The sequence below is a fragment of the Aulostomus chinensis genome, chromosome 5, assembly GCF_037954235.1.
Source record: "Aulostomus chinensis isolate RoL2024-O1b breed Wild chromosome 5, RoL_Achi_v1.0, whole genome shotgun sequence".
In the NCBI taxonomy this organism is placed as follows: domain Eukaryota; kingdom Metazoa; phylum Chordata; class Actinopteri; order Syngnathiformes; family Aulostomidae; genus Aulostomus; species Aulostomus chinensis.
In genome coordinates this window covers 17,611,646-17,624,060 of record NC_141324.1, presented here as the reverse complement: position 1 = coordinate 17,624,060, position 12,415 = coordinate 17,611,646, and the positions used below count along the sequence as shown (strand labels likewise).

At 40.8% G+C, this 12,415-nt stretch overlaps 2 protein-coding genes across 5 annotated transcripts in view; one reads left to right on the top strand and one right to left on the bottom strand.

Annotated features, from left to right (window-relative positions):
- Positions 1–5,606, top strand: part of fgf12a (fibroblast growth factor 12a) — a 40,601-nt gene extending 34,995 nt beyond the window's left edge. For all 4 annotated transcript variants that reach the window (XM_086203604.1, XM_086203603.1, XM_086203601.1 and 1 more), the window contains 2 exons: positions 1,110–1,308; positions 3,348–5,606. In XM_086203604.1, the coding sequence (XP_086059730.1) occupies positions 1,110–1,308; positions 3,348–3,463 (315 nt within the window). In that variant the 3' untranslated portion in view covers positions 3,464–5,606. The remainder of the gene's footprint in view (positions 1–1,109; positions 1,309–3,347) is intronic.
- A 3,981-nt stretch (positions 5,607–9,587) lies between these two features.
- Positions 9,588–10,694, bottom strand: LOC147261529 (uncharacterized). The gene is made up of 2 exons (XM_086203605.1): positions 10,474–10,694; positions 9,588–10,074 (listed from the first exon to the last, which is right to left on the bottom strand). The coding sequence occupies exons 1-2, from the start codon at positions 10,594–10,596 to the stop codon at positions 9,886–9,888; spliced, it is 312 nt and encodes a 103-aa protein (XP_086059731.1). The 5' UTR covers positions 10,597–10,694; the 3' UTR covers positions 9,588–9,885.
- Positions 10,695–12,415: the final 1,721 nt, after the last annotated feature.

Genomic DNA, 12,415 nt, shown 5'->3' with positions numbered 1-12,415 from the left:
TTGTTTTGAATGGCCATGATGAAAGAGGCACAGCACACATTTAAGAGATTTATATCAACATTTACAAATGAACGCAATTGCTTCCATGGTAGAATATAATTAAAACAGAGTCCTATTTGTTTCTGCATATTTACATCGTTCAATGTGAATCATAAAACTAGGGTCACGTGATGGACCGGGGAAAGGTATGGATATCATTGCATGCAAAGTTAGCTCAAACTCCCTGAGTACAAAATGAATAATCAAATATTTGAATGGTTTTTTTTACAGGAAAAGGAAGGAATTTTTTTAATGTGAAAAATTCTGTTTTGAACATTTATCAAACCAACACAGGAGTAACACTTTAAATTTTCTTGTTATGGGACCTTTAATCACCAAATCACTGACAGCCCTTCACTATTTCAACCAGTCACAATGCCGTAAACCTGCAGTTGTGTCTAGTTTTATAGGACATATAAATACATAAACACACACACAAAACGCTCTCCAATTATAGTAGTAGGATTACCCGAATTTCTGCAGCTTAGGTTTGTTATGGGTTTATAGAGTCAAGAGCATTATTTTGTCTCTTGCATTGTCACGGCAGTAATCTGCCGCTGCCCTGTGTGCGACAGTATGTCTCCGATATCAGCTTCTTTCCATTTTCCCCTTCGCTCCTCTCCACCTCCTGTGCATCTCATTGACTTTCTCCTTGACTTGCTGCTTTGATAATGAAGCAGAGAGATAAAAATCTTCCATTGTTCACCATTATTCTAATAGGACCATCATTTGAATTCCAAGGATGTGTGTGTGTGTGTGTGTGTGTGTTTGTGTGTGTGTGTATGTGTGTGTTTGTGTTTGTGTGGGTCTGCTGACCTTGGCAATGTGCTCATCCTGGCCAAGCCACCCAGTATTGGCAGGATGAAACACATATTGCTTGTTTTTTCTATGTGACTTCATTAAAATCCTCCTCCTGTTGATGTGCTCTTGGTTTGTGTGTGTGTGTGTGTGTGTGTATGAGCATGAGTGTGTGTGTGTTTGATATAAATGTGGATGCAAATTAATTTCCTATGTGTACATGTATTGATTCCCATCTTATCGATGTCCTCCTCAACTCTCTCCTTTCACAGGAGATGTTCACGCCAGAGTGCAAGTTTAAGGAGTCTGTTTTTGAGAACTACTATGTGATCTACTCGTCCACTGTATACCGACAGCAGGAGTCGGGTCGAGCCTGGTTCCTAGGGCTCACCAAGGAGGGACAGGTCATGAAAGGCAACCGGGTCAAAAAGACAAAGCCTTCATCGCACTTTGTGCCCAGGCCCATTGAAGGTATGAGGAAACACCCTGAAACAGCCCCAGACTGCTCTGTTTGTAATAATAATCTCAACTTTTACCAGGGTTCACTCTTAGATACCAGGAAATGCCTTTTCATGACAGTGACATGAGAATTTGTGCCTGTGCAATTGATTTTGATATTCAGGGATGTCTAAAATACTCTGCATGATTTGTTCAGTGATGAAATTCCTGCATTTTAAAATGGTGCAGTTGGGCAGGAGATTCTCTTATTTTACAATATACTAGAGCAGCTATTTAAGCTGTAAAACTATTTTATTACATCAGGAAATGGAACGGCTCGTCCACTTAAGCAGATAAAGTGGTAAGGTTTGTGGTGGCGAATGAGGGAGACCCACACGCAGACTGAGTTGGGAGGGTGCACAAAAGAGGTTTATTGCTGAGACAGGTGGAGAACTGTGACTTGAGGCTGGAGATGTGTATCTGGCGGCTTGAGACTGGAGACGTGAACTGATGACTTGAGAACGGAGATGAAACTGACAATGTGAGGCTGGTGACTTGAGCCCGGAGACCAGAGGCTGAGAACTTAAGACTAGTGACAAGACTGTGAGACATCCAAACTTGACAACAGCACGTCCTGAAAACAACTAACAGCAACAAACAACCAACAACAATGACCCAACACCGAACGCGGGGAAACACAGAGGTTAAATACAAGGAGGTAAGCGGGGCACAGGTGTGGAAATCAACCAGGTGGGACACATAAAGTAATCACAGGAGGGAGGACAGGAAGACAGGACATGACTACAAAATAAAACAGGAAGCACGAGACAGGGATCGTGACATAAAGCTGTGCTTCAGATACAGAATATACAGTATACTGTGCATAGAATAACAGTGCCCCCACCGCCTCAATTGAAATCGATATTAAAGTGATATTTCACCCCAAATATGACCTCTTGAATTCGTGAAGAAGTTTTTTTCCACTGCACGATGTTTTGGCACATCCAGAATTTAGCAAATGCCAGCTTGCGCATTCAGTTGGAATCCCACCTCCCAGCTCTTTCCTTGGCCAAACTCTACTGGTGGTGACAGTGTGCAACACAGCCTGCTGGTAGTGGTGGAGGCTCCGGGAGCTTCCAGCAGGATGTGGCTGTAGTTTTCTGAATTTCAGTGTCACCCAGAAATCATGGAGGAGGAAAAACATCCTCATGAATTCAAGACATCTAATGGCAAGTATCTAATGGCAAGTACTCGATGAGTACCTTTTAGGGTGAAATACTACATTGCTTTGAGAGATTTGAAGGTTTAAACAGTTTTTTTTATTGGTCAGCATATTTTTTGTTGAGGCACTGCCTCAGCATTTGAATCAATAGTGGGTATCATTGCATGTTGGCGGTTCGTTAAATTAATGTTCACTCGTGATCACAACTGTGGGTCTGTGCAGCGCCACTGGTGGGCTAAGTTATTCTGAGATGACATCGTTTTTCTGGGGGAAAACTATTTTCTTTTATAGCTCAAAAGCCTTCAGTTACCTCTGGAGTACAATCAGGTGCATTTACTGTTGTAAATTATCCATCTGAAGCTGATTTTGATATCTAGGGAAGTTAAACTGAATTATTGCGATGTGTAGAAACAGTGATAAAGCACATTTATGACAAAGAACATTCTAACAGACTGATACACTGCTCACAATTGAGATTGATAACCGTGCTGCTTTAACCAGTAGCCTGATAGCCTTGCCTTGCATTAGCAGAGAGACTCAGGAACAAGCTAAAAAGAGAGAAAGCAGACATTGCTTAGAAACTGTCATCACCTGCTGCTGGTGCAGATTTATCCTCAATGTCTTTTTTGAGAGTGATGTTTGATGGACACCATCAGGAAAACTTGCGAAGCAACGTGCTAAAAAACTAAAACTGCCGACATGGACCAAATTTGCTATCTTATCCCTTTCAGCCTGGTGTAATGGCCCCAACCTATTGCCTGACCCTGTCTCTATCTGTACATCTGTCTTTTCAATCTGCTCTCCATCATCCCCTTTCTGATCTCCTCTCTTCTCTTTACACCTCTGCCAGTTTGTATGTACAGGGAGCCGTCACTGCATGAGATAGAGGACAAGCACCGCTCCAGGAAGAGCTCAGGGACTCCCACCATGAACGGAGGGAAAGCTGTCAATCAGGACTCTACATAGCAGCAAGAGGAGGATGGGCTTATTTCAGGGGGAGTGGCCTAATCCTGACTATGAGGGAGGGGCTTTAGGAAAACACCGCCACCTCTAAAACCAGAATTTCCTCTGAGAGAAAGAGGAAGCTGCGAGACTGTGGCGATATTACTGTAAACCCATGACAACAACACTGAACTCTTGCCTGTGAAAACTTTTAGATGAATTAATATGAAACCAGAGGTTATATATATATATATATGTGTATATATATATATATATATATATATATATATATATATATATATATATATATATATATATATATATATATATATATATATATATATATATATGATGTGTGCGTGTGCGTGTGTGCGTGTGTGCGTGTGTAACATTTTCAATCAGGACTTGACCAACATTTTATGCAAAAAAGAAAAAGCTGTGATAAAGGAATGGTGGTCTCTCCTCACACAAATATCTATCATTATTCAATTTATGCTGTGAAAAACAAGCTTTAATACATTTTCTTACATGCTTTTTTTTTCGAAATGTTGTCGCACTCTCATAGTAATCATGCTCTGTTATTCTCATCCTCGCTATTCTGGTTTTTGGTTAAGAATTATTTTTTGTTGACTTTTCTCACAGATTGAATGCACTGTTACACTTCCTGTTCCAGTGTGTGTGTGTGTGTGTGTGTGTGTGTGTGTGTGTGTGTGTGTGTGTGTGTGTGTGTGTGTGTGTGTGTGTGTGTGTGTGTGTATGCGTTGGGGAGGGGGTAAGACTGAATGTACTTGATAATTCTCTGTGTGGGACTCTTAATGGAAACAGAGTGGGATGTAATTTACTCAGGTGTGTACTGAGTGTGTGACTAATAGAACAGATGGGGCTGTTTTGTATTCTCCAAAAATGAACTCTCTCCCGATCACGTCCTTGATGAGAGGACGGGGGTTGATTCAAGCAATATAACAGAGAACAGTCTAGAATGTGTCTAAATAATAATAACATCTGAGGGTTGATCTGTAGGGTTGCCAGATTAGTAAGGATTATATAAACTGATGTCCAAACTTCTCTAAAATGAAAATAATGACCAGCATCAACATTACGAGCCATGGACAAAAAAAAACCCCACCCCTTTTCTGCTGCTATAACAATAATTCACGCTTTAATGGACAAATCATGATCGATTTAAAAATCAAATCGAATAAAAAAAAAGAAAAAATCCTTTTTTATAAGCGAGAAAAACGATGGGAAAGCAGACTTGACCGTGATGAGTTACCTTGAGCATTAGAGGAACATGGTGTCTGACTGTTTCATGATATTCACCATCATAATGACTTCCCCAGCGGGAGAAGAACATCTCAAAACAGTTAATCTGATTATTACCAGGTTGATGTCGAACCATCTCCACCGGAGCATCTTGCTATTTGTTTTTTACATTCCCCATTTCTCCAAGTTTTGTGACCCATGAAATGAGCCATTTTCTTCATTGTGGAAGGAAAACTCCGTGGGGACAAACAGTTGATAAACAAGGTGAATCGAATGGACTGCGTGCGCATGTCTACGCCGCATTCCTAATCCCCAGTTAGTTTGTGTAACTCAGGAAGTCCGACAATTGTTCTGTAAAATGTGGCCAGATATTATATAAAAGGCTGGCTTGCTTTGTCCAGCACCCTTTGCACAAAGCCTGGCCACTGGTTGTGGTGTCTGAGGAGGCCAGGATGGTGTACAGTGAAGCCCTAATCACGGGGGGGAGGTTTGGGGATTAGAGGCAACAAGACAAAGCATGAACATCGCATGATTGAGTTCAATGTTGGAACTGATATTTTAGATATCTGGTTGAAAACTCATAGTTTGGTTGTACAGTTCATAGCACATAAACAGTTGCACAGAGCAAACTGCAGTAATCTATCATCCCGGGTGTGGGAGGGCGGTATATTAGTTCACACCGCCTAGAACATAACAGCGATACATACCATATATTAGACCTGACACTGAGAGTCAACAGGCAGACCAGCATATATAAGTATTTTTTATAGAGGTTTATATTGGTGCAAATGAGATACACATGGACTTAAAGCAATGCATGAAATTGGATGTACTTGATGTCAACATTTGACAGCAGAATGAGAGGATTTGTGCGAGCGGTGTCAGAAAAAAAAAAAAAACAGAAGCAAAGAGGCAAAAATAGCTGAAAGCCTAAAAACGAGAGCACTTTGGGGTTGTTGATTAATGATTGAAAGGGCGAGTAACGGATTTGTTGTATGTGATGTGAAGTATAATTTATTATTTTTATGTTTGCAGATGATTTCACTGCATTGGAACACACCCATATATGCATTATGAATTGTGAGATGAAATAAATAAAAAAAATGATTATGCATTGATAATAAAAATCAGAATGAAGTTAGTGATTGTTTAAGAATAAAGATTATGTTATCAAAAACGTTCACCTACTCTGAGCTGAGTTACTGTGTCGCTAATTATGATTGACAGTTGCAATGCTCGTCTCGTCACTCTGTGTAACAACGAGGATAAGCAGACAAACCAAATCCATCAACATTAGCTTTTTTTTTCCAGGAGGTTCAACATTCACAAAATCCAATCCGTTGCCTCTATCAGTTCAGTGACAGGGATTTATCTTCTCACTAGCCCCTAAAATCCGTTGTGTCATTTTAGGATGGCGCTCCTTCGCCCTTAATTCTCCCGTTGTCATGGAAACAGACCTTCCGTGCCGTCTGCAAGGAGAATGAGGAGGAGGAGGAGGAGGATGAAGGCTCCCCTGACTTTCAGGACGTGGCTTGTCTTCTCTCCTGCGTGATGGCTGCAGCATAGAGAGGGGAGGGGTGCTGAGGGAGAGGGGTCGTTTTACTCTCTTTGCTACTTCGAGGGGGTTTCTTTTAGTGATGGCCAACAACCAGCACGACAAAAACACACCTACAAACACACACGTTATTAAGAATAAAAACATAGTTTCTCACCATTGATCAATCAAAGGTTTCTCAGCTCTTATATTTTACAAAAAAAGCCTTCTCTTTTTTGCCATGAATACACAATTAACCATAAACTTGGACACACAACTTAGATTTCTTCTATCCCTCCAGCTGCTTGCAGTTTCTCTTTCAGTGAGCTTCTTGGTCGTCTTCACTTCCACTTGAGAGAAATCAACACTAATGAATAAAAGATTAAAAAAAATAAAAACCGCTCTGTAAGCTTATCTGACTTCATTCAGAATACATCACAGCAAAGCATGCATATTTTTGCAACTTTAAATGTGAATAAAATCCAGACAAAGCTGATTTAGTGAAAACTCTGGTAATTAAATTGTCGTATTGATTGCAATTGACAATCGATATGTTGTTCTTTCGCCCGGATCCTCCTCTATAATTAGCTTTTGCTAATAGCAGAGACAAGTCAAGATCAGCCATTAGGACACCCATGGGAGTGTGTGGTCAGGTACACAGGGTCACCGAGGGCTGAGGCACCTTAAGGCCCCCCCCTTCTCCCCTCCTTCCCCGTCTTCACGGGTCAGACAACCTCAACGAAAACCCGTCGCCAGAATAAAATGTTGCGGTTTTCTGTAAACCTTGGTGAAAATTGAATGTAATGCTGATTGTAATGAAATTCGTCACTCTGCAGTTGAGGTCTGGCTATCTTTGGGTAAACACCACCATGACTGGCTCGTGCGTTCGGTTGAACTGGGTCACACTGAGCCAGGGTGGTTCCAGTTTGGTTTTAGCTCAAATCAAAGTGTTTTACTGAAGAAATGGATGGATAGAAAAAAAACAGAAGATGTGGATTATACTGAACGATGCTCCCGAGAGTTTGGAAATAGATGCATTGGACAGATTTGTTAGTACTCGGGCTCCATTAGCTTCAAGCTTTCTGACTGAGTCACCAATAAGTCATGCAGGAGGGAAAAACATCTTCGTGGGTTCAAGACATCTAACTATGAGTCATTTAAAGGCAAATTACACTTGAAGTAGCTGTTTAACATCCGACATTTTGATTAAAAACTTTACCGTATGTATACGTGTTGTGCAGAAACAAAGCACGTTAGCATGCAGGACACATAGAAATGACCTCAATAACCTCTTGGTGTCTTATTCAAATGAACAGAAGCAGTGTTACGTAGCTCTGCTGAGAAGCAGATTCAAATCAAGTTGCGGTTCAACTGAGGACAGCGTCAGTGAAAGAACTGATCCTGACACAAACGCTGGAAACACAAACATCTTTCACACTTGGGATTAATCTCAATAAAGTGTCAGTCGATTGTGACCCACAGTTGGGGTGTGTGTGTTTCTTACCTGCGGAGTTATTTACGTAGATGTGTACATGTTTGCCCTTTGCAGACTCGTGAGCACACATAGTAAAAGATCTCAAAATTCGACTCTGTCCACCTCTGTTTGTCCCGTTGTTTTGATTTGGGCCTGCACCACTGGGACGCCACTTGTTTTCTCTTTTCTCCTCCTTGTAAGGATCGAATGAGGGAACTCCTACTTTAGAAGTGGGGCATTCAGCTCTTCTCATTAAAAATAATTGGTCTCTGTTCAATTAAAGCTCAGTGATGCTTCTTTGATCTATCTGGCTCTCTGTTTTTTTAGCTGTGTCTTTTCATCCAAAATCAGCTGCTCAGATTTGGCCAAAACTATTGAATGTGTTGTCTTTAGGAGGGGGCGAGAGAGAGGCTGCATAGGAATGATTACACATCGCTGAATGAAACAAGATCTGAGACAGAATTCAAATCTCGACTGTATCACCTTGTGAGACACTCCACAGTCCCGGGACAATAAAAATAGATCCCCCCCCCTCTCTCTGTCTCTCTGTCTCTCTCTCTGTCTCTGTCTCTCTCTCTTTCCCTTTAATTTGCTGCTTTTGGCTCTATCTGCTAACAAATGAATACTGTGAGGGATGCTGCAAGCAAACACACTTGTTCTTTGGAGACACTAGAAACATAAAGGTTCATGCACAGTGTGCACATGCACCTACACACACACACACACACACACACACACACACACACACACACACACACACACACACACACACACACACACCCAACCACCCACAGACACACAGACACACAGGCACACACACACACAGACACACAGGCACACACACACACACACTTTCACTCTGAAAACCCACTCACGCAACTGCCAGCCCACACACCCACTCACATGCTTTGTATTTCCTACTGTCACACACTCTATCACTTATTGAACGAGCTCTGCAGTATGAGCATGTAAATGTGCTGTCAGTCGCTCCTGTTACGGAGCCCAATAGCCCAGGGACACAGCCGATGCTAAGCCAAGCTTTGACTGCAGTTATGCTCCAACACTCGCTCATCCTCTTTGCACCTCTACTTCCTCTCTTTCCTAATCTTTATTCCCTCACCATTTCCTCGGTCCAATTTCATTTCTTCTCATCCTAGCCCTCCTTTCAGGAGGTTTATGTAAGCCATGTTAAGTCTCACCAAATTTACCTCTCACATCAATATGCATGCATAATGCATGATCATCAGAGACATTATATATGAGAGGCATATACTGGAGGAACGCATCTGATGCAAAATGAGTCGCTTGTTCATAGATTCATAAATAAAAATGCCACACGCACGCATGGGCGCGCGCGCGCACACACACACACACACAAACACAGAGATCTTTTAAGTGGTTGCATATTGAGAAATAGGGCAAAGGTAACAGAACGCTTCAGTGGCATAATGGCTGGGACATCATATGATATCATAAAAGGTGAAGAGACATCAGTAAAGCTGTTGGTTTATTACTTCGCTACTCTACCAGAAAGATCATCAAGAAACATTAAACACACGGTTGACATTTATTACAGTTTAACTCCATCTGGAGCTGAGATGGAAAAGACCTGCCTCCAAAAAAATGTGCCATCGTAAAAAGACAAGCCATATATTTACATATATATATATATATATATATATATATATATATATATATATGTATGTATGTATGTATGTATGTATGTAAATATATAACCCCTTGATTTGAACAATATAAGTGGACTGTTTGTGCTGACCAGAAGACTTACGGTCCTTGACAGGCCATTTTCACAACAGCTTTTCCACTCGCACTTCCCTTCATTAACTAAACATTAAATATTCAGTGTGATTTAATTGTGTAAACCTCCTCAAGACTTTCAGGTGCACTGTAAAATAAGAAAAAAATGCAGGAACTTTTTTCTACTAGAATGAGAAGTGGCTGGTAGGATCCTGATAAGTGATGACTGTTGTGGATTTTGTACTTAATAGCAGTTCATATTACAAATGAACTGGTCAACATTTACTTATCCTGGGCGGAAACCGCATTGCTAATGAAGGATTTGGGATAATTAGTCACACAAAGTTTGAAAAAAAAGAAAAAGATGAGTAATAACAACAGCAATATGATATCCATATGATTTGATGATGTAGCAGCTCAACAGAAAGTCCAGGATTTCCAGAAGAAGACTCGGCAGGCAGTCTTGCGAGTTGTCATGCCCCTCTGCAGCCCACGCCGCTTCATCTCCTCTTTCTCTCTGACTTCAGGTCCTTGAAGGAGAATCCCATTGTCAAATTTGGAGAGTTTATATAGCAGCTGTATCAAGTTCGGGTTCTCCATCATTTCCTGTGGGTCAAAAAAAACAACAACAACAACAAAAAAAACAGTTAGTATACACATTAAATGTAAATTGGATATGACATTACTGGCAACGTTTATATCTTTGATTCAGTCAAATCTGAATTCCAGGCACATCATTTTAGCATTTACTGTCAAAAATGGAAATGAAACACTGTATTAGCACCCTAATCTCTAATCTGACATTTCATGGAGGTACAGGTTTTAGGATTATCAAATGTTAGAAGCCAAACAGGTAAATCTGACAGCGTTTATAAATACACTGTGGGGGCACTGACGCCTGCGACGAAGCCATTGCTGTGAAGAGCCAGTGTTTTGTGTGGTAGCGAAGGTAAACCAGCAGGGGTAAAGATTAATGCGGTTATTAGGGAATCAAAGACGTCTTACCGGTTTGTCTTCTAACTTTTCCAGCCATGGCATTGAGTCTTGCTGTAGTTGTTCGGTCTCAGTATTTGCAGCTGTGCATAACGCAAAACACAAAAGTGCCAAAACGCACCAAAAATGGGCCATCCTGACTGAGGAGCCTAGCTTGTGCGTTTCCTGAAGCCACAAAAATCCGCAGCTGTCGAGCACCGCAGCTGCGCAACTCTGCAAGACGTCTGTTTTTAAAGTGGCTCATAAAGGGGAGAAGTTATTTGCATAAAGGCCATCCTCATCTGTGCTTTCACCTGTCAGAGCACTGAGGCATGAACCGTGTAATGATGGCCACCCAGGGAAGTGAGACAAAAGGTCTAAATAAGGATGTACACGCCATTTCGGTCATTTCCATAAACACACTGTAATGTGAAGGTCATCTTGATGTGTAACTGGTAAATGTGACAGATTCTCTGCGTTAAACGCGAAGTGCGCTCATGTAAAATGAAGCAATAACGACGCTGACGGGAGGGGAAACAATGATTTCATTAACGCTGCTATGTCATAAAGTTGAGAGCAGAGATGCCAGGATATCCAGGGGCCATAAAGGTCAACTGATCATTTGTTCCACCCTTGTGACTTTGTTCGGTGTAATGAGATTTCTGCTCTGCTTAACTTAACAGTTCTACTGCGTCTATATTAAGACACATTTGTCACAGATGTAATGATTTTGTAATCGTACATGCTGTAAATATGATGCTGCATCGCCTGGATGGGGATGTTCAGGCAGCTTTTTTCTTCAAATTTGAAAGTCACCTTCCTTTAATGCCAGCTAATCACAGTGTTACTGGAGTGTTTCAATATTTCAACCAATTCCAGGAAAAAAAAAAAAGTTTTATCATGACAAACTTTTTTTATTCATTTTTGAAGGAAAGGAGTGCAGTGGATGATGATACGCAGCAGGTGCTTCACTCTGTATGACCTTAAAATTGAGCGCCTTATTTTTTGCTATTAATGAAATCGTTTTGGGGAAAAAAAACCTGAAATTTGAAAAAAAAACAACAACATTTCTTTGTCTTTTATATCTAAAAATGTGCGAAGAACTCAAGAATGCCAATTGTATTGAATGTACCAATGGAAAAATTACAAGAAGATAAAGAGATAAGATTAAAGAAGAACGATAATTACTAGCTGAAGCTGTGGCAGCGACTGTACGTGACAAGAATGAATTTTACTGCAGTTTACAGGCATGTTGCATGTTTCTAAAATATTCTATAAATACCAGTATGAGTATAAAAGGACTTTTCCCCTGAGGTTTTCATTGAAACAACCTTGTAAAGCTGCAGTGAAAGGTTCATAACGGAGCAAAATCACAGTAATTCACTGTACCTGCAGTCATTCTGGACCCAACAGAGAGGAAAATCCGTGAATTCAGGGAGCTCAAAGACATTCTTGCCACATGTTACTGTGCTACTGGGGCAGCAACGGGGTCAGTAAGACACAAAGGAAAACCCAGTGCCTTTATCGTAATGGCCTTATTGTCTTAGACTTTCAAAACAGCACTGTTATGTTTTTTTGGCTTTAATCCTGCAGGGAGTCGAAAAAAACAAGATGGTCAACAAGGTCACGAGCAGTGGCCCAGAGGATGCTACACAACCAAAACTCTAGAAAACACAAGCAAATGATTCAATCTCTGATAACTGACAACACTTCTGAGACACTGTGGCACAAATAGTTCTTTAAAAATTCCTTAAAATTATGATTAATGGACAATTAAGTAACCTGTTCAAATAACTGGAAGCCTGCTTTGTGTTTTAGGTATTGTCCTCATTTTAAAGTGTTTTCTTGTTGTGTGTGTTTTGACTATATGCGCAGTATTACTCCTGTATTTATGTATTTCATGTATCTTTAGTCACAGTCAGGAACTGCAGTTGGAAATGAGCCAGGATGGCTAAGCAGGCACACTTACAGAGTT

Bases quoted from the DNA above. Each gene is read 5' to 3' on its own strand.
- LOC147261529 (XM_086203605.1), bottom strand. From the start codon at position 10,596: ATGGCCCATTTTTGGTGCGTTTTGGCACTTTTGTGTTTTGCGTTATGC. The intron at 10,075-10,473 runs GTAAGACGTCTT...TTTGACCCACAG, and splicing joins AAAAGTTAGAAGACAAACCG to GAAATGATGGAGAACCCGAA.